The following is a 23,552-nucleotide window of genomic DNA, read 5'->3' as shown; positions in this document are numbered from 1 at the left end:
CAGCTCAAATCCTAGTTCCATTTCATGTTAGTTGTGTGTCCTTGGACAAGTCCCTTAATCTCTGGAAACCTCCATTTTTCTTATTGATAATAAAGGACTAACCTCATGGGACTTTCATGCAGGTTAATTTGCATTGTACTTTCCTCCAAATACATTTTTAGCAAATGTTAACCATTTAAATTATAAAAGAGAAATTGTAAAATTTAATGTTGAAATGGGAAGGTCATCATTTAGAATCCAAAATTTAAATATCAAAATATTCTAGATTCACAAAGGGCAATTTGAAAACACAGTTTTAATGACTTTCTTTTAACATTAGCTACAAAGGGGCAACAGATTCATATATTGAAAAAGTGATGATATCTTCAAATGCCGAAGATGCTTTTCTGATCAAAATGCTGCTGAGACAGACCCGGCGCCCAGAGATTGGAGACAAATTCAGTAGTCGTCATGGACAAAAAGGTAAATTGTATTGTTTCCTAACTTGTTTATAAAACCGAATATATGAAAATGCAACCAGTGCCGTGGAGTTGGATCCAACTCATAGCAACCCCTCCTGGTTCTGAGGCAGTATCACTATGGAAGTAGATTGCCCAACCTTCCTTCTGGGGAGTGGCTGGTGGATTTGAACTGCCAGCCTTCTAGTTAGCAGTCAGATGCCTTAGGCACTGTGCTACTAGAGCTCCCTCAAAACCGAACATACTACAGTATTTATTTATCACATACTTAAGAAATATTTTACACCTTTCCCCTATTAAAAAAAATATATTATGTTTGGAAAATTATATTGTTACCAAAATTATTCCTGTTTTATTTTTCAGATTAATCTATTTATTATTTTTTTCTTTTTATTGTGTTAAAATATACATAAAGTTAAACATTTTCACCATTTTAAGTGTGCAGGTCAGTGGCATTAGTACATTCATAGTATTGAAGAACTATCGCCACTCCCTGTTTCCAGAACTACTTCATCACTCCAGCAGAGAGTACCATTAAGCAGTAACACCCCATTCCCTCTCTCCCCGGCCCCTGCTAACCTCTGATCTGCTTTCTGTCTTTAATGTCATTTTTTAAATAGACAGTATAATTGCTTCTCTGGACTATTAGTTTCATTCTCCTGAAACTGCTATGCCCCAAAGTGTAATGATAAATACATTCTAGATGGAGGTACCTGTTGAATACATGTGGTTGTTCAGCAATTAAATAATAATGCCTCTTTTACATGGAGCAGTCTACTTCTATAGTGATACTGCCTTAGAAACCCAAGCAGGGGTCGCTATGAGTCGGGTCTGACTCCACGGCACATAACAACAACATTTTTTATGAAAAGTATAGGTTTGAAATACAGTGTGTATTGTTGAGTTGTAGCATAGAAAGAAGCCCTCGTGGTAATACAATTGTTGCATGCTTGGCTGATAACCAAAAGGTTGGAGGTTTGAACCCACCCAGTGGTTCTTTGGGAAAAAGACCTTGCAGTCTGTTCCAGTAAAGATTACAGCCTAGGAAACCCTATGGGTCAGTTCTGCTGTGTCACATGGGGTCACTAGGGGTTGGAATCGACTCCACAGCACCTAACAGTATCATGGAATGTTAGCACTAGAAGAAACTTCAGAATTATAACCTACCCCTTTAGTTAATAGATAAGGAGGTTCAGACCCTGCATGGAAAGCAACCAATCCAGGCCACACAGCTAGTTCCTTGCTGAGCTGGTATTAAAACCCGGGTCTCCTGACTTCCGGGGCAGTGCTTTGTCCCCTGCGCGTGCTACCTGCCTCCGAGTCATTTCCCATCCAGTCCTGTCAGCATGTCTCACTGTTGTCATTTAGTTATGCTGGTTTTTTATCCATTTGTGGTTTTTTTTTTTGATTTTTCTCTTACAGAAACATAATTCTCTAACTCTGTTAATTAACTTATGGTCATTAGGGACTCTTTGAATCAATACTCGTAGTGTTTCAGACTAAACTTGGACTTCTAGCCTTTGAATTTTGTCTCTGCCTACCACTTACAAGTTTTAAGAACAACTAAACATTTTTATAGCTCTAACTATGCGTGACAGTGTTCTTAGCACATGGCATGTGCTAACTCATTGGATTCTCACAACAATCTCATGGGATACCTACTGTTACTCTCTGCCTTTAACAGAGAGTGGAGGCACCCAAGTTGGTGGCAGAACTGGTTTTTGAACTCTGGCAGCCTGGCACCAGAATGCATGCTCTTAACTAATTACTGGGCTCTCCTAATTCAGCAGTTAGCATTGTGCCTGGTGCATAGCAAATGCTTAAGAAATGATGACAATAATCATTATTCATTTTTTTGAAAGGCACTTGATGTGAGCCACTTTTGCTACTAAACATTGAATCTCACTTTTGTTGTTAAATTACTAGTGGGATATCTTCTTGTTTTAAATTTGTTTTTTGAAGATTCAAGCACATTATATGCTTGCTTATTTTTTAACTGTTTATTGTCAAACAAATATATCAAATATTATTACTTGTTCATCAAATGAATCTGGCCTTGATTGCCATTCTGCTCATGAAGCTGTTTGAAACTAGGATACTAATTCATCTAGAGCATTTTAGTTCCATTGACAGAAGTGAGATTATTTTAGTCTCAATATTTTAGAAAGAATTTGATCCATCTGTAAATGTGAATTTGACACCTCTAATTCATGCAGTTCCCCGAGCTGTTAAATCTTAATACCAATACCCTTTGAGTGTCGTCGTCGTTTTTTTTTTTTTTTTTTTTTTGCTCTATCACTCTGCTTTTCAGAAAAACCTTCCTCTTGAATTGTCTAATACTTACTGTAATCCCCTCTACTTTTTGCTATCTTGAGTAGAACTGCTTGCCAGTGACAATCAGATTCTCTATACTATCCATGGGTTGAACAAACCTTAATCTAAGTATTGGGGGAAAAACAATGGCTCCTATAAAGCAGTTAAATGGTCAAAGCAATCCCTCCAAGGCTAAGAGGGAGCATGAAATGCTGTTTACACAGCAGTTACATTGCATTAGGTATTACAAGTAATTTAGAGATGTTTCAAAGTATACAGGAGGATGTGGGTAGGTTATATGCAACTACTGTGGCGTTTCATATAAGGGACTTGAACATCTATGGATTTTGGTATCCAAGGAGGCTTCTTGGAACCAGTTCTCCCCACAGATACTGAAACTTTCTCTTTTTCTCCTTATCTTGGCAATTTCTGAGATGCACTCTTAAGTCATTCTGAGGGAACCATACCCTTGTTGACAGTCTGTATTTTACTTGACCTATACAGGAGCTCTGGTGGTTCAGTGGTCATGTGCTTGGCTGCTAACCAAAAGGTCATTAGTTTAAACCCACTAGCCACTCCTGGGAGGAAAATGTGGCAGTATACTCACATAAAGATTACAGCCTTGGAATCCCTATGGGACAGTTCTGCTCTGTCCTGTAGGGTCACTAGGAGTCAGAGTTGACTCAGGGGCCATGGGTTTGCTTTGGTATTACCTGGACGAGAGCAAAATTTAATAGTCTTCTTATTAAATGCTGACACTGGAAACTGCAAGAATGCGCACAGGAGAAAGTATCTTCGTCCTGGTTCCATTTATAAGCTTCAAATACCCTGTGGCCTTGTGTCTTCACCCCATCAGAGTGTTGTGTGAAGAGCTGAAGGTTGGCCATCATTCCATTGATCACTGCTTTGGTTACCTAGTGCCACTCTGACAGAAATATACCACAAATGGAATGGCTTGAACAAACAGGAGTTTATTCTTTTATAGTTTTGGAGGCTGAAAGTCCAAGTTCAAAGTGCCGGGCTCTAGGGGCTGGGTGAAATCCCCTCAACCTTGGGCTTCAGCTCTGCCTCTTACTCCTGGCCCACTGAAGCTAGAGGTATCACTTCATTCAGGCAGCTACTTACTGGCTGCTGAGGATAACAAGCCCAAAGTCAACAAATAAAACAGCACAGTCCTGATGTTACCAAACCACACGGCAGGCTGTTGATTCAAGTCCATTAGATACTGCCTCGGAAACCCAGGGAGAGGTTGCTGTGAGTCGGGACCTACTGGATGGCAGTGAGTTTGGTTTTTTGGTTTTTGAAAGGCCCAAGATCAGCAGAGCATGGCAGGCTGCTAAACTATGACCCGGCTATACGCAGCATTCAAGCGTGCCTTAAGCTGGAGACCATTCCTAAAGTTGCTGCTTATATACGGGAAACAGATCACAACCCTAAAGCAGCTTACTCAGCTGCTTGTGGTAGATCCCACCATGGAGTTTATTACCAGTCTCATTGTGGGGAATAACTGCCACCAGCTGCCCAGCCACTCAACCAGGCCCAGCCAAGTTGACATACAACCTTAACTACCATAATCACCCACTGTGTCCTAACTCCACTAATCTTAAGGGTAGGACCATGTCCTTGTTTTCTCTATAAAGCCTGAGCCTTTCTCAGAGTGGACGCTTAGCAGGTAATGGATAATGGTTGAATAAGTGATGAATGAAAGAATGCTAGAAGGTAGCGAAAGTAAAAAGAAAGGCAGGTTCTTTACTCTTGGTGGATTGAATTTATTCAGGTTTTCTGTACATTATGTGTGAGTACGTGTGTATGTACAGACAAAGCCATGCTTTTGAAAATTAAACCGTACCTGACTAGTACTCGATTCTGAGTCATAATAGCCCAATAAGGCAGAGTAGAACTGCCCTGTAGGATTTCAACAGTTGTATCTTTATGGAAGCAGACTTTCTCCTGTGGAGCCTGACCTTTTGGTTAGCAGCCAAGTGCTTAACCATTGTGCCCCCAGGGCTCTTACCTGACTAGTAAGCACCTGTAAATGCAAACCTCAAAATGAAATAAGTCTGGGGGCTATCACATTTCTTTAAGCTCTTAATATGATCAAGATAATGCTCATTGACAGGAGTTGCTTCCAACTTGGAATGATCTGAAATGTAGCTGATTTTACAGATCTTTTCAGTCTCACGAGCTCTTTAACTTGTACATCTCTATATGAAACTGAAAGAAGTCCTCTTGGGTTTAGGTGACCTTTCGTTTGTAGCGAGGAGTTTGTCTTCCTAGTTGTCCTTTTCCAGATGGCTTTTAATCCAAGGGTAAAACCTTCTGATTAGACTAGATTCCCTTGATACTCCCTTCTCTTACAGCCCCATCCAATTTATTGAAAAGATTGGGGGAAACAACAAATGAACAAAAATGTAGGTAGTATAACTTACAACAGATTAATGGAAAGGATTGCATTAACAAAACAGGACCCTTAACCTAAGGATCCTCAGAAAGGACCCTTAATTAAATACACTTTTTATTTCTTTCAAGTGTCATGTTTTGTTAAATAATACATGCATATGGTTTTAATAAAAGGCCAAATAGTGCAATGGTTTTTTATGCCGAAAAACATCAGTCCCTGCCTTTCTTCTAGTTTTACTTCCAAGAAACAATTTCTTCTCATCTTTACCTTCATATTGTAGATAATACCCTTAAGCAGCTATATCTTCATTCATCAATTTTAGCTATTACCTATAGATTTCCTGTTATGATAGATAGAAGGACCTAGCTCTCTCTTCTCCACCCTTACTCCCTATCTGCATTCCTCAGAATTTTTGCTTACATAATTTAGATTGCATTACTGTGACTCTATAAATATTGTTCACTCCCAAATCCCAAGTAATTGAGTTCATTTCTTTTGTTATATAGCTTTATTTTTTTTTCTGAAGTTAATATTGTATCATTTTTTAATTTGCTTATTTTTTTTTATTCCTACTGTCATCAACAAACTTAAAGTTTTCCACATGATCAATAGATAATCTTTTAGGATCAGTTTTTGTTTTTCCACATCTCCCTTCTAGAGCCCCCACTCTTCCTACTCCAAACTGTGGTGGTGGTTCTCAAAGCCAAAGCTTCCAGCCAGCGTGTCAAGAAATGGTAGTAGGTGAACTGAGAGATTAATCCTGAACCCGCAGGACAACTGAGCAGAACCTGGGCCAGCCAGAGCCATGAGCAGACTTATTGCGTGTCCCAGAAGTATTTTCTTAAAAAAAGACTGGGAAGCACTCACTCTAAGCCTGCTAAATTGTATTGTCATTAGATGCCATCAAGTCAGTTCCAGCTCTTAACAACCTCATGTACAACAGAATAAAACACTGCCTCATTGTGTACCATTCTCAAAATTGTTGCTATGTTTGAGCCCATGGTAACAGTCACTGTGTCATTCCATATTGTTGAGAGTCTTCCTCTTTTTTTGCTGACCTGCTTTGCCAAGCATTATGTCCTTCTCCAGGGATTCCTCCTGATCACATGTCCAAAGTACGTAAGATGAAGTCTCACCATCCTCTCTTCTAAGGAGCATTCTGGCCATACTTCTTCCAAGACAGATTTGTTCATTCTTCTGACAGCCCATGGTATATTCAATATTCTTTGCCAGTACCATAATTCAAAGTCAACAATTCTTCTTAGGTCTTCCTTATTCATTGTCCAGCTTTCATATGCATGTGAGGCAACTGGAAATACCATGGTTTCAGTCAGGCACACCTTAGTCCTCAAGGTGATATTTTTGCTTTTTAAAACTTTAAAGATGTCTTTTACAGCAGATTTGCCCAGTGCAGTACATCATTTGATTTGTTGACTGCTGCTTCCATGCACACTGCTTATCGATCCAAGTGAAATAAAATCCTTGACAACTTCACTATTTTCTCCATTTATCATGATGTTGCTTATTGGTCATTCATAAAAATTTTTAGCCCATTTCTTAGCTTCTCCCATGTTATCTTTCTTTTCCTTCCCACCCCTTTTATGGTGGAATATTCACTTCATGAAATTGCTGAAAAGGTATGCATGGAAAGTAAGTTTTTTGAGATCATATATATCTAAATGTGTTCTGTCCCTCTACTTGGTTTCTATTTTGGTTGGGTATAAAATTGTAGGTTGAAAAATTGCTTCCTATAAGGACTTTGATGGCTTTGTGCCATCATCATCTAGATTCCATGTTATTTACTAAAACTATAATGTCATTCTTATTATTTATATTTTTTATGCCTTATTTCTCTTTCTCTCTCCTGTCTCCCCTTCTTCCTCTGGAAGAAATTCTGAAATGTATGGGCTTTCTTTTATTTTCTTGTGCTAGGAAATCAAGGCCTCTCTCATGGAAATTGAAGTTCTTCTGTTCTTAGATATTTTCTTACATTATTTGTTAATTGCCTCTTCAGTGTTTCCCCAGTACCTTTCTGGTTTTCCTATTAAACAGATGTTGGATCTTTCAGACTGATGCTCTAATTTTCTTACCTTTTCTCCTCCATTGTCCACTTCTTTCTCTTACTGTTTTTCATTCTAGCATATTTGCTTAACTTTATTTTCCAGATATTTCAATGAAATTTTTATTTTCCCTATCATATTAGGAGCTCTGGTAGCATAGTGGCTAAAGCACTTGACTGCTAACCAGAAGGCTGGCGGTTCAAACCCACCAGCCACTCCTCGGAAGGAAGGTTGGGCAATCCTACTTCCGTAGTGATACTGCCTCGGAAACCCAAGGAGGGGTCGCTAGGAGTCGGGGCCGACTCGATGGCACACAACAACAACAACATCATATTTCAAATTGTAATTTAACTTTTTATTTTTTTCTCTTTTTATAGCAACTAGTAAGTGGTTTTAGTTGAATTAGTTTTTCTTGAGTTTTTAGTTTTTCTTTTTTTATATTCCCTTTTCTTCTGTCCTAATTTTATCTCTGTTTCTTGGGAGATTTTTTTCCTCATATTTGTTTCAGTGTCTGGTGGTGGTAGTTGTTGGCTGCAGCTTTTCTCTAATGCTTGGTGAGTCTTTGAAACTTGAGAGGCAGTTGGAAGCACCGTGTCCATAGATGGAACTTGTTGACTTCATTGGAACGTAATCAGGTGGTGCACCATTTTTATTGTTGGTGCCATTCACTTTCTGCATTGTGGGATCATTCTGACCCCTAAAGGGTCAAGCAGGAGTGAGGGTGAGGCCATGTTTAAGCTTGGGAGCTGCCCTCCTGGGGCCAGGTAGGAGCTGGGGCCGAGCTCACTGTTTAGTTTGCAGACTTTGATTTAATTCCTCTGTATCAGACTTGTACTGCCCACCCTCTGCTGTCCGTGCTACTCCTGGGCCTGCCTGTGGTCATCATGGCTGTGCTTCTCAAGCTGGAACTGGGAGAGGAAGGTAGTTTCCTGACTGTGTGGGGGCACGGAGCGGGGGTGGAAACTCAGTGGTCTGACAGATTCTTACGCATTTATTTCAATGCATATTTATTAAGTGTCTTCTGAGTATCTGGTAGCCATGGTAAACCATGGTATTTTCAATAAGCTCATATGCATGTGAGAGCTGGACAGTAGATAAGGAAAACCACAGAAGGATTGAAGCATTTGAATTGTGATATTGGCAAAGAATACTGATTGTACCGTGGAGTTCTAGAAGAACAAACAAATTTGTCTTAAAGGAAGTACAGCGGAAATGATCCTTAGAAGCAAGAAGAGCTAGACTTCATCTCTCATACTTTGGTCATGTTGCCAGAAAGGACCAACCCCTGGAGAAGGATATCATGCTGGGTAAAGTAGAGTTGGTAAAGTCAGCAAAAAAGGGAAAGATGAGATAGATTGACACTTTGATTGTGACAGTGGGCTCAGGCATAGCAGCAATTGTGATGATGGCACAGGCCCAGGCAGTGTTTTGTTCTCCTGTACACAGGGTCGCTATGTGTCATAATGACACCTAACAACTATCTGGTACTATTCTAGACCCTGGTGATAAGCAGTGAACAAAACAGACAAAATGAGAAATACTGAGTGCTGAGATGGGAAATTTAAAAAAAAAAAAAAAAGTATGGGATGTCTATAGGACAGGAAGCTTGAGAGCAAAAATTAGTGCTTGAAATTTTATGTAAAGTGGTTGGGGAACAACACCTCATTGAGAAGATGACATTTGAGTAAAGACCTCATAGAAGTAAGGGAGCAAACTCTCTCTCTGATGAAGAACATCCCATGCAAAAGGAAGACTGGAGCTGGAGCCAGCCCTGGCATACTGGGAGACCAGCAGGGAGGCCAGGAGGACTGGAGCGGAGTGAGTAAGGGGACAAGTCATCAAGAGAGGAGGTCAATTATGAAGGACCTTGAAAGTCACTGCATGAACTGTGGCTTGTACTCTGAGTGAGAAGGAGAGCCCCTGGAGGATTTTGACCAGATGATGAGATGGTGGGATCTGACGGATTCCAGCTACTAAGTTGAAAATAGACTGCGGGCAGTCAAGGAAGGCAACCGCAACACCAGTGAAAGGTGACTGACATAATCCAGAGGAGAGTTAGTGGTGGCTTGAAAAGCATGATAGCAGTGGAAATGGTGGGAAGAGGTCAGAGTCTAGATGCATTTTAAAAGTGGAGCCTATTGGAATTATACTGGGTTGGGTGACTTGCAAGTCCTCCTATTTTGAGTTCCCCTCTGCACCCCAATTTTCACAGTACTTTTTGTCTGTTTTCTGAGCCTTCCCTAGAAGGGAACGAAGGCTGAATCAACTTACTTCTCCATATCCTCTCTGCAGGTACTCTGGTCTAGCTTTCTTCTGTTAAGTTACTTCTTATTCCTGCCTCTACTCGGTAGCTTTCAAAATTGTATCTCTTGTCCACTGATAGCTCATTGCCCATTTTTTAATCCTTATAGGCTTATACTTTAATTTCAGTTTTTAACTGTCATGTTAATGAGGTTTTGGGAAAGTAGTTTGGGCTTTACTTTAAATGTTCTGGGAAACCATAGGACTGTTGGATGGTGAGTGTAAGCCAAGGAATGACAAGGTCTTCCTTACAGTTTTAAGTTCACCTTGGCCTCTGTGTGGAGAGTGCATTGAAGGAGGGAGCAGAGATGAAACAGAGAGACTTTATAGTGGTCCAGGCAGGAAAGGAGGGTGGCTGGCCTAGCACAGCAGCAGTAGAAAATGGAAAGAAGTGAATGGATTCTGGATGTACTTTGGAGATAGAGCCAGTGGGGCTTGCTCATGGCCTGAATGTTGGGAGAGGGAAAGTCAGGAATTGAGTATGAGGTTTGTGGCCTGAGCAGCTGGTGGTGCTGTTTACCAAGGTGGGAAAGACCAGGGAAGGAATAGGCTTTGGAGTTAGGCAGGGCTTGTACTGCCTATGAGACTCCAAGTGGAGACGTTATGTCAGCAGTTAGTTCTAGAGTCTGGAGCTCCAGCAGAGGTTTGGGCTAGAGATGAAGTGTGGGCATCGCCTGTGTGCTGACTATGCCCAAATGTATAGTATCTTACCTTTTGTGTTTGAATACAGGTGTTTTCATCTCGAATCCATCCTTTCACCTTTACAATTCTAGTTGATACTGTTACTGAATGAGAAAAGTGAGGCTCAGAGACGTGAGTGGTTTGCCCACTACAGCTTAGCGCTGGTGAACCAGGATTTGCATCGAAATACCTTTACAGTTCTGTTAAATCCAGTTCAAGGTGGCTCTCTTCTGTTCTGCTGTTTCATTACCACTCTGCCTCAAGAGTGCCATATTCCCAGAGATTTCTCCATGGAAGAGATACAACCTTTCCTGAGAGTGAGTCCTCATATATGTTCCTATTTTTTCCTGTGTCTTCTCAAGATGGGCATATTCTCACAATTCCCATTCTTCTTGAATAAACAGCTTTACACATCCTTCCTTTGCCATCAGTCCAGAATAAACATCTAGTCTCACGCACCTTATCCAGAAAAGCCTGCCAAACCCCCACATTAAAACATTCTCCTAAAAAAGAGCGCTATTCCTTTGAAAGCCAATCCCTTGTAAAACACTATTCCCACTCCTTTCTTCAATTCATCCTTTGGTCTCACTTCAGTAGCCTTGGTTAGAATTCTAAATTATCAAGAATTCGAACAGCTATAGAAGGAAGTAAATTTTTGAGCTCTCAGCTTTTACCATTCTTCAGATACACTTGGGTAGATGTAATAGGTTAAGCCAGAAACAGGAGAAGCTCTTAAAGTCAGTGTTTTGGGCACTGGTTACAGTCAGTTTACTTGGAACATTTAGCATGCAGTATGCAGAGCTGGCACATGTCCGTAGGTCACCGCACAATAACCTACCCACATGGAGTCGGGCCTGAAGAGAAACTGGATGGAAATGGAAAGTGTTAGGTATTGGCAAAGAAATGGAAAACGTAGCCCACCATATCAGTTATGTGGTATTTGTAATTGTCATGAAATAAGCTGATAGAAACGTCACAGTGCTGTGAGTGCTCAGGGCACATGTGTCACACCAAGATTCACACAGTGATTTCTTTCTGCTCAGGTCCCAACACAAGCCAAAGTAAGAGCAACGGTTGGTTGAACTTTGTTTTCACTCTTGAAGTGTAGGATTGTTTGGAAGTATGATTTTTTTCCTTCATCACATCTTCTGTAAGTTAGTACATAACCATTCTGTGTGAGAATATTTAAAGATGCTTTATGACTTTATGCCTGCCATCTTTCATTTCTCCATTTAGAGCACTAAATTTGTTACTCCTGCCATTCAGAAAACGATGGTCATACCACAGGTATTATCTTTTGTTAAAAGCGTGCTTTAGTAAAGTTGTTAGGGGTTCTTGGACATAATTAGTGCGTGGATAGCACTTCTGCATCTATAGCCTCCTAAAATCTCCCCTCAACAAGTAGAGGAAACTTGAAGATGCTGTTTCACAGAACATGTGTGTTTAGTCTCCTCAAGCCCAGTCACTTCAGAGGTAGTAGGACGATCAGTAGCTAAGTGAAACAGAGGAGAAAAAGACACCAAACAGAGGTAGTCTTATGCCCTGTGCTGTTAAGGAGCTCATGAAGAAGACAGAAGGGCGGGGTAAACCAGAGCAGGAGAACCGGGTGCCCAGTCATTGGGAGTCAACATCAGTGACACGTGGTAAACAGTGACTCACTCCATGCAGGTGACCAGAGAAGGCCCACTGAAGAGAGTGAAGGTGTTTGACCAGGAGCTATCTGAAAGTGTAACACACCCAATAAGCAGTGTCACCTTCTGTGACCTCAGAAATGGAGGAGGATTGAGCAGAGAAAGCCAGGTGTCAAGGAAGGAGAGAAGTATTTCATTAAAAAGATGGGGACACAGTTAACATAAGGACAACCCCACGCTCAGAAACAGACAGGATTCACCCACAGAGTACTTTTTACATAAGCAAATTTCAACCTAGTCTAGGCTTCTAATGAGAAATTCCAAGAATCTCAATGCAGTGCAGCCCTTCTTCGGGTCTTTGTGAGGTCCTTTCTGTGTCTCACCACTCACTGTGCAATGAGCCAGCACCCACCCTCAACACAAGCTAGGCCTTTGATCAGGACTCTAGAGCAGTGAGTGCATCCTCTAGTAATGTGCAAAATACCAGAAAAGGGGGGATTATTTAGTAAGAAGCTTCTATATACCCAAGTTAATCAATTTGTTGTATCTTTGTTTACAAAGGAAATACAATTTCATTTAGTTGTGTTTTAAATTAAGTTGGGGAAAAGTAGTTAAACCTGAAGTCTTGATCCCTTTTCTCAAGTGTGCTAGACTTCTAGGTACTCTTAGAGTGAAGCATGGCCTTAGATGATTGACATAAAAGATGCTCCAAAGGGAGGAAATAGAACAAAAAGTTGGTGTGGAATGTTCTTCCTATTTTCTCCTTCATATTCTTTCTTGACCAGCTTTGTAGATAGAGTTAAAGAATAGGAAGAGACATAGACAGATATTGTGGATTGAAATCATGTTTGGAGCTAGAGTTTCTATTAAAATAGAAGTGATGTATATAACTTCTTTAACTTGGGTTTAAATTCTACACGAAGGAAAGTCATCAAGGGTAGACATTTTTATCTTGAGTCTTGCTTTCTCTGATGCCTAGTGTGTTTATTGGAAGGGTGAGCAGATTTCTTCAGTTTTTTTTTGTCGTTGTTATTAATTCTTTAATAAAAATTGCCTGTCCACCTAAGGAATTTCCAAGTTAAGTTTCATTTCAGTGTCCAGGCAAACCAAATTATTATATTTCCAGATTTCCTCTTACTTTTGCTGCCATTCACAATGAAGAAGGAAAAAGTGGACTCCTTTGAAGTGGGGAGAAAAAAAAAAAAAGCAATATATCACTTCCCTGAAAGAACATTTCTTAGTCTCTCATGTGAAAAAGGATTAGCACCTCCAACAAAGGTCCCGTAGATCACAGAACTGGGCAGCAATACCAAACAGTATTCCTAAGGAGAGGAAAAACTGTATTTGAGCAAGAGTATTTGTCCTGGCAAACAGAAGCTTTTTAATAACTGCAAATCTGAGATAATGGCATCCACTCCTCGGTCTCTTCCCCTAATTCCTTAAGGATGAACAGCCAGTGTAAATGGAGTAAAGTCAACCTTTATTTTAAAAGAAAAGTATAGACTTATCAAAATACAGTCATTGCACGGGGTGGTTCAGGGTATGTCTTTTTGGCTCACGTGGATTATCTATATTGAGATAAAATTGTTTGGAAGATTCATCTTTGACCCTCTCGTTGAACAAAAGTCCCATTATAAGATGATTTGCCTCCATTTTGCATTAATAAAAATCATCCAGCAACCTGCTAGATTGATTTATTAAGGTTTTTCTTAAATCTCATCAGAAAGCTTACAGAAAAAAACCTACCCGGGCTCTCCGGCACATTGAAGCATCCTTATACAGTAGATATAAAAAAGCTGTGGGAAGTAAGAGAATGGTAATTCGTGCGTGGCAGAAAAGCCAGGAGGGCAGTGTGTGTTTTAAACAAGATTCGGTTTAAAAATTGCCTTACTCTAGATTGTGTTTTCTGAAGTTGGAAGAATGAAAAGACTCTGAGTTAAAATAATAATGACACCTTGTACTTATGTAGCACTTGAGACCATCTGAAATCCTCTCTGCTAGTCTGAAGCTTCAAACAGTCTGTGGTCTTTGGCTCCCTACTTTACTTGATCCTGCTTGAATGAAAGTTTCTAAGTGGGAGGGAAGGGAGGGGGCTGGTGAAGCTAACAGTGTGAACCCCAAGATAAGGTGTATGTTGCCAAATGATCCTTCTCAGTTTGGGTCCAAAAAGACATTTAGGCGACTCTTATGTTAATGTTCGAAATCTGGATTATTTTGACTGCATAGACACCTTATTGTAAGATTTTATTTAATTTCCTGTTTTAAGGACAAATTTTTGTCTCCATTAGCTAATCAGTAACCCTCTGACCTTTCAGTAAATATCCAACTAACGCTTTGAAATTAGAGTGTTTAGTGTTTTATGGCCCAGAATAAAAATCTCCAATTCTGTTTCCAAATAGTGTAGCCTCGACACATTTTATTAAGCTCTTGACACATTCAGCCGTGTGTATTTTGTAAAGTTCCTATGGTTATTGTTTTACAATAGCTGCTTCCAGAAGCATTGTAAGGGTTTCAATTAATCAGCCCTTTGTGTGCTTCAGACTATGCAAATTTATCACATCAAACCATTCAGCTGCTCATGGGAAAGCCGTGTAAAAACTGTATTGTCTTAGCACCTCCTCTCATTTAGAGTGATGTTTTAATAAGAAAGCTAATCAAGTTTTCTTATGCATTATTTATCTGTTAACATGTAAGGAAGAGCCGAATTAAAATTATGTCAACCGGGATATGGCCAGTGATGTGATAGGTCTGGAAGTGATTCAACAACAGAACAAAGCTGATATGATTCAACAGTTTTTGTCTGCTCCCCTCCCCCTTGGGATTACTGAAGGTGCTGGTGTGAAAAATAAAAGGAAGTTAATTCAGTAACTGGAAAGGGGGAAGAGAAGAAAGGGGAAACCACCTGTGTCAGACTTCACATTTTGATTTAGAGAGTTACATTTCTGAATGTATGAAGGCCCATAGAGATGAGTTTAGTCAAAGCAAAGCACCTCTTACTTAATAGGAACAGTTGAACTTGAAAGTGTTTCTGCTGCTTCTCTGGCCCCATTTACCACCATATTTGTCAGCAGTGAACTGTCCCCCAGTAGCCCTGTGAAGTTGTTAGGAGACACCGGCTTGATCCTGGTGAATGACCTCACAGCCCACCACCACGGAGTGAGCAGCTTCTCGCCTCTTCAGCCAAAGTTAGCACAACGGCAACTGCTCCTCTGTTCATTAACGTGGGCTCCTTTGCTCTGCTCATTTGCTTCCTGCTGAGAGTAACTAGATTTCTTACATAATAATAATTCCTTGTATTTAGGTGCTGCCTTTCTCTAAGGACCTCAAAGTACCTCTCAGACATTAGCTCATCTGTTCTTCTAACACAATTGCCTCATGAAATAGGTGGGTAATTATTCCCATTACAAAGACCAAGCTACCAAGGCTCAGCAGAAGTAACACACCATCAGCTGAAGAGCAGAGAGTCAAATTAAGGTCACCTGGTTCTTTGATGTCCTGCCCTACGTAGATCTGAGAGCCCAGGGGCTGGTGGCCCTACATTTATGAACCGTGTTAATACTGGGCCTCGGTGGAATTTTCACTCCCTCGACTGAACACCAGCCTTCTTCCTCTGTGACTGACAGAGAGAACCGCAGTGGTGTTGTTCCCTTCATTCGGTGCAGAGGCTTAACCTACGCAGAATAAGTAGCCTTGTCTAACCTCTTAGAACCTGCAGAAAGCAGAAGCAGGCAATTTAGATTGTGATCTGTGTTACTTCACAGACTGTAATGCCAGATTTGCTCTGCGTCACTTAGAGCGTTAGCATGTGGCAATCTGAATGTACAGTGTTTTCATTTTCAATATCCAGTCACGTTGATCTGCATAGGCTGCCTCTCGGTGTGGAGCTGAGCCCCTGCCCCTCTTAGATGCCCCATCGAAGCCTGTGTCCGTAGCACATGCTCGATGACTGTGGGACATGATTCCCCCTTTCCTCACTCAAAAAGCAAGAGTAACAATATATGTCCATTTCAGAGTGTTAAGTTTAATCCAAAAGTAGTTGTAGGAAGATTTGCTAAACAAAAAGTAAAAAATTGAAGCAAAGTATGATCTTAAAATGAGACCTGGCTATGAACAAAATGGAAAACCATTTGCCAGTCAGTTCACAGCACAATGAAGTCACATCAAAAACAGCTCCTGAATTAAAGATGTTCTTAGAGTTGCTTCCACAGTGGTGTTCGGTTTCTTGTCTTGATATGGTACCAGAATGCTTCCATATTTCTTTACTGTTTTTTCCTTTCCTTTTACCTCTTATTTGTTTGTTTATTTATTTATTTTATTTGAATTAAGCTAAATCCATTACATAGATCTGTTACACTGAAACTTTTGGCTTAAAAGTGAACATGACTTTCGAACAAGTCTGTCGTTATTAATAATTAGAAACACTAGATACAACCATCAGATGATTGATGAGATTTTCTAGGCTTCTGCCGGGTAAACCTAGTCTCAAACTGATCTGTGTGTTGTTCTGCGAAGCCACAGAAATGGAAATAACCAGTTGATATAAGAGCCTCCTGGGTTGAGGCATGATACTGAGAACTGTGCCCATGGGTCAAGATGTACCATTGCTGAGTGCGTAGGTGGTCACGTCGTGGTGTCTGTACCTTCCCAAAGTCTTTGCCTTTACAACTTGAAATTAAGATTGATGGTCATTGAATCACATGTTACTGACTGGGTATCTGCAGTCCCTTTCTGCTCTAACATTTTGTGATTCCTTTCTCCTTATTATCTACAATAGTTTTTTTTTTTTTTTTTCTTTTTTAAGAGTTGTGTAATACAGAGTTTGTAGTCTAGTTCCCAGTCGGCCTCTGTCAGTGTGTTAAATTCTCCTGAGCTTGTTAAGCGGGTGTATTTGCATGTCACTGCCAGGAGGTTGTGCTATAAACAGGGGGGGTTGGGACACCAGCATGAGCCAGGGGATGAAATTTTATTTTAAACTCTGAAATGCTGTGTAAGCATTTAAGGTCTGAATCAGTAATTGTTTGCAACACTGTCCATTAGATATGGTTTATTTGTAGTCCATCCTCTTCTCAGGGATCCAGGGGAGTGTTAACACTGCAGCAGGCTGCATATCATTACATTCTGAAGCTGGCACGGAGGGCAAGTGACCATAACTTTTGAGAGTTCTAAATATCAGAAGGGATGTATGCCTCTGTCTCCGGAGGAAACACATTGTAAGCTTTTCATTCAAGAATAAGGGGAATAAAATGTTTCATGTTTGATATAGGATTTAACTAATTCTGAAACAAAAATACCTTAAAAAGAAAAAAAAAAAAAAAGAACTCTGGTTCTAAGATTGAGAACTCTTGTTCTACCCCCTCATGAATTCAGTACAATACAGACTTTTAAAATAAATCATCTGTCTCATTTGAGATTCGAGATCATCAAATTCTGTCTAAATATTTTGTTTTAACTTCTAAGCTCATTATGGTCTCTTTGTGTTAACTTGTATTAAAGTCTGTCAGCTATGACTGGTCTCATAAGCACAGTCAGCGGACCAGAATAAGTTAATTATTGACTTGTGTCACTAGTGCTCTTCATCTAATGAAATGCACAGCTGTGTTGGATCTGCAGTTGGATGTCTTGCTCCCATTGTTCCGCCAGTCAGCAGAGGGTAGAAGCCGCAATGATGGAGAGCCCTCAGTTCTTTCTGCTGTCCTGGCTTTCTGCGTCGATTTCATGGATCTTTTATCATTCACTTTCACACAAAACAAACAACACAGGGCTGTCTGCTATGGGAACCATCTTGGCATATAAAAGGGTTTTCAGAACCTAAAGTAATTTTAAGTCAGCAAAGATTTAATTTTTGGCTTACAGGTGCCTTCAGTGCAGATACAGCCAAAGCAAGTCCTACAGTGGAGTCAAATCATCCAAAAGTTCCTTCTGTGTATTTTTAAACTGAACATCAGCCAAGAGCTGATTTAAAAAAAAAAAAACTTACCCAGAAGAAAGCTCTGCACAAAATATTTATCGGATTTCAAGTAAAGTCATTAGAGATTCCGATTTTAAGGGAAGGCATATTTCTTTCATTTTCATAACATCATAAAGTTGAGTTTTCATTAAAAGTGTCCAGACTGAAAACACAAAGAGCCCTTCCCCTCCCCCAGGAGAAGCAGTCATGCTTCAGTTTGTGCACCTCCTACCCTGCGCTCCCACCTTCCCTTGTTGGAGGGGTCAGGCAGCTCCTCCTGGGCCGACGCCGGCATCCCCCTGTGAACCACTGCTGAAGGGGTGCCGAGTTTTTTCTTCGGTTTTGTTTAAGGGATATAGCTGCACCCCCCATCCCCTCACCAGCCAGAATGGCATTCTCGCCTGAGCATGTCCCGCGACTGGCCTCTTTCAGAATTGACGTTTCTAACATTTTGTTCACTGCTAACAATGTTGTTGTCGGTGCACCTAGATTTACAATTTGATCTCTTTCAGTGTAGATTTCCCGGCAGCTCTGGTGTTTTGTCAGATAATTTCAGTGTGGACAAGATGGATTTTTGGAGGGAAGAAAGAAGGCCTACACACTGCTTCATTTAAATTCTAGCACATGGTTGCTGAATTTGAAATCAAGTGAACTGATTCATATCTGTTCTTCATATAGGAGAGCATGTGTTCTTTATAGTCAGGAGTACAGTTTCCACCAAAAAAGCCAATTCAAGTAACACATGCTCTAGAATTCAGTTCCACAAGCCTAATTACCATATTGTTGGCAGCCAATAAGAAATCAGAATATTAATAATCAGTGTTAAGTGGGTACATGGCATTCTTTATCTTTAGCCTTGAGCTCTGGATGATTGTAACATCAAAAAAATTAAGTCTTAAAATAGTTTGAGTAATTATGCAGAAGTTAAACTGAGGCGTGAAGACTTTCTTTGAGAACAGTTTCTTCAGATGCAGATGCTTGATAACTTTAAACAGAAGAGAAAAGTCATTTTATCTTGGTACAATTACAAAAGCATTTTCTCCTTAGGCCAGTGGGTGCCGTTGGACACTGGTTCTCCATTTCTAAGGTATGTGGATTGTGGTTAAAGATCTAAGTTCTACCACTCTCCCTCAGCCCAGGCAGGGAGCAGTACAGAACAGTTGGCCTAGGAGACTGTCAGGAGACGTACCTAAGTCATCAGTTTTTGTTTCATTCTGTGTTCGCTCTTAGGATGCCATTTCTAATTCCCATTTTTTGCTCTGAAAATGATTTGGCATTTAAGTTTCTTATTCAACTTCACAAATTTAATCAAAGATTGCTTTTCTAATGGGTTGTAAGCTATAGGTATTAAAATTCCTTTGGGCAGTTCAGGCTCAGCCAAGGCAGCCCTGGTGAGAAGCAACCAGGCGGGCAACGCTCGCAGGGCACAGTCAGCCCACACAGGTGCTTCTCGTCACCACTTTTTAAAACCACATCTTAAACACACCTCTCATTTAGTTCTGTACTTGGTGGTCAGAGAAATTGGGTTCCTGGGGCTTGGGTGCAGACATAGCAGATCACAAACTGGCTAGGAAGGAGCCACACAGCTGCTGACATGAAGCTGCAGAGACATTGCTGGGCCCGGGGCACATTCAAATCACTGCCACCCAGTGTCCAGGACGGGAGAGGGTGGGCGGGCAGCCTGACAGCACCGTTGTGTGTCATGCCCACAGGCCCATCTACTGGCTGCAGCCTCTCTCTGCAAGCAGAGTTGGTTTTGAGCTGTTCGGCTAGCAGGATTGTTGGAAGGAGCTTTTGTTGCTCTTGCTTGGACCATGGGGATGGTTTTAGGACAGTGGAGATAGAGGCACAACGGGAAGATCCCAATTAAGTACTATATTCTTCCTTTCTGCCGACTTGCTTTCCATGGCATGACATCTCTCCCCCAGGTGTCTGTGGCTTGATCGTCCCTCAGGAAGACATGCCATTCTGTGATTCTGGCATCTGTCCGGACATCATCATGAACCCACATGGCTTCCCATCACGTATGACGGTCAGTTGCCTTGACATTTTGCACAGGTACTACTTTTGAAGCAGGAAGCAGGCAGATGGTTTAGTTATAGTCGGTGGAGGTGATGGGACCCTAAAACGAACTTTTAGGAAGGACCCTTAGACCCCTTATTAACCCTGTTAAATATACAGGGTTCCTAGCCACTGACACATCTGGGCCACGCTTCTCTGCGGCAAGGATGGGGCGCATGGCTGTCCTTCCCATCAGGAGTGCAGTCTTCAAAGTAATGACTTTATCCCTCGGCAGAGAGAACCCCTGGTATTAACCCACATTGATTTCCCCGTGAGTGGTTATTTCTCATAACCGTGACTCTACCACTTACCAGCTATGTGACTCTAGGAAAGTTACCTAGCCTCTCTGTTCCTCATATGTAAAGAGGGAAATAATAGTGTCTACTCCATAGAGGTTTTGAGAGTAGTAAAATTAGCAAACACATGCAAAGCTTTTCTGTCACTTAGTAAGAGATCCGTAAATATTTGCTGCTATTAATTGCTCACCATAATTAGTAGTGGTAGTCTCATCTTTGGGGGATAGGCTTGAGGTAAATAAACCAATAGAATTCCTCCACTGCAAGGAGCCACTGGCTTAATTTGTTCACATCCACAGGTGGGAAAGCTGATTGAACTGTTGGCAGGCAAGGCTGGTGTGTTGGACGGCAGGTTCCACTACGGCACTGCCTTTGGAGGCAGTAAAGTGAAGGATGTCTGTGAAGACCTTGTTCGCCACGGTTACAACTACTTGGGAAAAGACTATGTTACATCCGGCATCACCGGGTAAGGGTGTGATTGACACATTTAAAGAAGGAATGGTTTGGGGAGGGCAGAGGAAAGAGCTTTTATTGAAAAAAAAAAAAAAAAAATCCAGATTTAGAAAACTGAACACTGGGAAGGACCTTTGTACTAGCTGTAACTTTAAAAGTGAGGAGAGATTTAATTTACCAAAAGGAACACTGTATATAACTCAAAGGGTTTCTTTAACTGTGGGGTTTTCCTCTGCATTTCTATGATGAGTATTAGATAATTGGTGGTTTGACAGACACCTTGAGGCCTAGCGTTTTGTGCATTCGTTCACCTAACATTTCTTAGGCCTTTGATATGTGCTAAGCTCTGAGTATGTAACAATAAACAACATAACCTGGTTCCTATTACCATTTAGATTTGTAAGGCATTAAAAAAAAACAGGCAAAAGGCAACTTCTCAGTGAGGCCTACACTGACTACTTAATTAAATCTGCAACTCAGAACTACCCACTTCCTTCTCCAGCTTTATTTTTCTCTGTAGCGCTCATCACTATCTAACATACGGGTAACAAAACTGTACAATACTAGGGTCTCTCTCCCCCGCTAGAATGCCATCTCATGAGAGCAGGCCTTGTCTGTTTTGTTCACTGTTCTCTTCCCAGTGCCTCACACAGGGCCTGGTATGCAGCAGGTGCTCTGTAAATAAAGGAAGGCATAAAGACAGATGTACCTACAGTTAGCACTCACCAAAATGAAGATGAGGAATAGGTTAGAAGAGCCCTGTTAGAGGTGGGCATTGAAGCTGAGATGTGAAGGATAAGGAGAGGCCATTTTAAGAGTGTTCCCTGCGATGGAGACACTTATGAGGGAGAGAGCGCAGTGAGTGCAGGCAACTGGGGACCAGTCCGTCTGGAGGGCGGGGAGTGGGCGGGGAGTGGGCGGAGTAGGGCCTGGGGTGGGATGGGAAAGGGGCAGGGCCAGGTCACACAGGCCTTAACTGTGAGGATCAGGTCCTTGGAATCATCATAAAGGACTGGGTTTAAGCCTTGATTCACACAGAGGCTTAAAGGAGCAAATCAGTTGCTGAAACTAAGGCACGTGTGTATTTTACAAGGTCCCTGGGTGACGCACACAGTTTGCACTCAACTGCTAACCTAAAGGTTGCAAATTCAGACTCACCCAGCAGTACCATGGAAGAAAGGCCTGGCAATCTGCTTTCATAAAGATTATGGCCCAGAGGATCCTGTGAGGAGCAGTTCTACTCTGTAACACATGGGGTGGCCATGAGCAGAATCAGTTTGGAGGCAACGAGTTACGTATTTTATGCCAGATAAAACCCAGATAGCTCGTGGTCATATGGTTCTTGGGAGGTTTTTAAACCACTCGGACGTGACTGAAGCTCAGAGTGGAAGCAAGTATGAGAACACAGTTTGATTTGGAGGCTTCAGATAGCCTGTCCAGATGGGTTTAAAATAGTCAAGACAGCTGTTAAAAATGCTGAGTGCTTTTTAAAATGATCCATCCAGTCTCTAATAACATGGATTTCCTCAGGTGGATCATGATTGAGACATTCTAGCAAAATCACATTATACTAAAAGATAATGATCCATTTCAACAATGGGACAGTAAATTGCCAGGGGTCTGGTTCCAGAGTTTTCAGTTGGTCAGTGCTAAACTGATCACGTGAGTCCTCACTTCTCCACCCGGAAGTGATGGAAGTGTGGACCGGAAAGTAATGCAAAACCCCCGGATCGATTTGGTGCCTTGTTCTAGAGCACAATTTGACTGAAAGGTTTGGATGGGAAAAGATGGTATTAAACACTGATGTTATAGAATAGAATGTAAAATTCATATGAATTTTAAAACTAAAATATAAGATTTAAAAAAAAAAAAAATGTCCCGCTTGCTGTAAACAGCCAGAAGCTGTCCCATCCTCACCATGTCCCTGTATCACCTGCCTCCCAGCCAGAGTTTTCATTTCTTTGTCATTTGTCCCAGTAGAAGAGGTTGAGAAGCACTGCTTAGTCTCTTAGTTGAAAGTTCACAAAGGGCCTGAAAACATTGACCCACCAGCTTTCATCCTTGTTACAATCTTGAGCATAGCTAGGAAGGAAGGTATTATTTGGCTTCATTCTGGTGATGCTGCAATGCCATGCGGTAACAGTTCCATAAACTCTATCGTGAGCAACCGTGCTGTACTGAGGAATAGAATCATTCATTCTGAGAGCTGGGGAGAGCCTCGGCCTTGGCCACCTTGTTGCCCAGGTGAGAAACCTGAGATAGCGAGGTCCTGGAATTCCTGTGTGACGGAGCTGGGACAGGAACAGGCTGACCTTCCCTGTGCATTGCACCCTCCACCCCTCTCTGTGTCTTCCACGAGTCTGGCTGTGCTGAAGCTGGCCAGCATGGCCTAGTAACTGCAAAGGCCTTTGTAGCAATGCTGAGAGGTTGTAAGGTGCACCAAGCAGGCAGGGCCGCACGGCCTCCCCAGCTCTCTGCCGTGCCTGTTGCCGCCTTTGCTGTCTGCACTGTCACATCGTGCTGGCCCCGGACCAGCTTCCATGGCAGAGGGAGCACGAGGTTCAGCCCCTGCCGATGCTCCTCTCGCCGGCTCTGATGGAACCTCAGACCCTCAGTGCCCATTTCTTCACCTCAAAAGTAAGGATGACAGTATCTTTCTCCCGGGATTTTTCTGTGGATTAAATGGTACATGGCAGGTGTTTCCTTTTCCTGAAAAAAGAAGTTCTAGGGCACTTTAAAAAAAAAAAAAAGTTCTACCAAAGCAATTATTTCACCCACTCTCTTTTTAATTTTATTTATTTATTTTATTGTGCTTTGTGTGCGAATTTACAGAGCAGAGTTTGGTTTTTTTTTGGGGGGGGGTCTTTTAATTGTGATTTGGGTGAAAGTTTACAGAGCAAATTCACTTTCCATACAGCAGTTCACATACACTTTGTCTCCTGACACTGAC

The 23,552-nt window shown here is 41.4% G+C and overlaps 1 protein-coding gene across 1 annotated transcript in view; it reads left to right on the top strand.

The window, feature by feature from the left end:
* Positions 1-23,552, top strand: part of POLR3B (RNA polymerase III subunit B) — a 184,868-nt gene that overhangs the window by 148,770 nt on the left and 12,546 nt on the right. Inside the window, exons 22-24 of the mRNA XM_042781974.1 lie at positions 320-462; positions 19,721-19,824; positions 20,449-20,615. Of these exons, the coding sequence (XP_042637908.1) occupies positions 320-462; positions 19,721-19,824; positions 20,449-20,615 (414 nt within the window). The remainder of the gene's footprint in view (positions 1-319; positions 463-19,720; positions 19,825-20,448; positions 20,616-23,552) is intronic.

The sequence above is a fragment of the Orycteropus afer genome, unplaced genomic scaffold (assembly GCF_000298275.1).
Source record: "Orycteropus afer afer isolate SDZICR_OR568_19922 unplaced genomic scaffold, OryAfe1.0 scaffold00209, whole genome shotgun sequence".
In the NCBI taxonomy this organism is placed as follows: domain Eukaryota; kingdom Metazoa; phylum Chordata; class Mammalia; order Tubulidentata; family Orycteropodidae; genus Orycteropus; species Orycteropus afer.
Note: the sequence above shows the minus strand (reverse complement) of the source record. Positions and strands in the feature narration are given on the sequence as shown.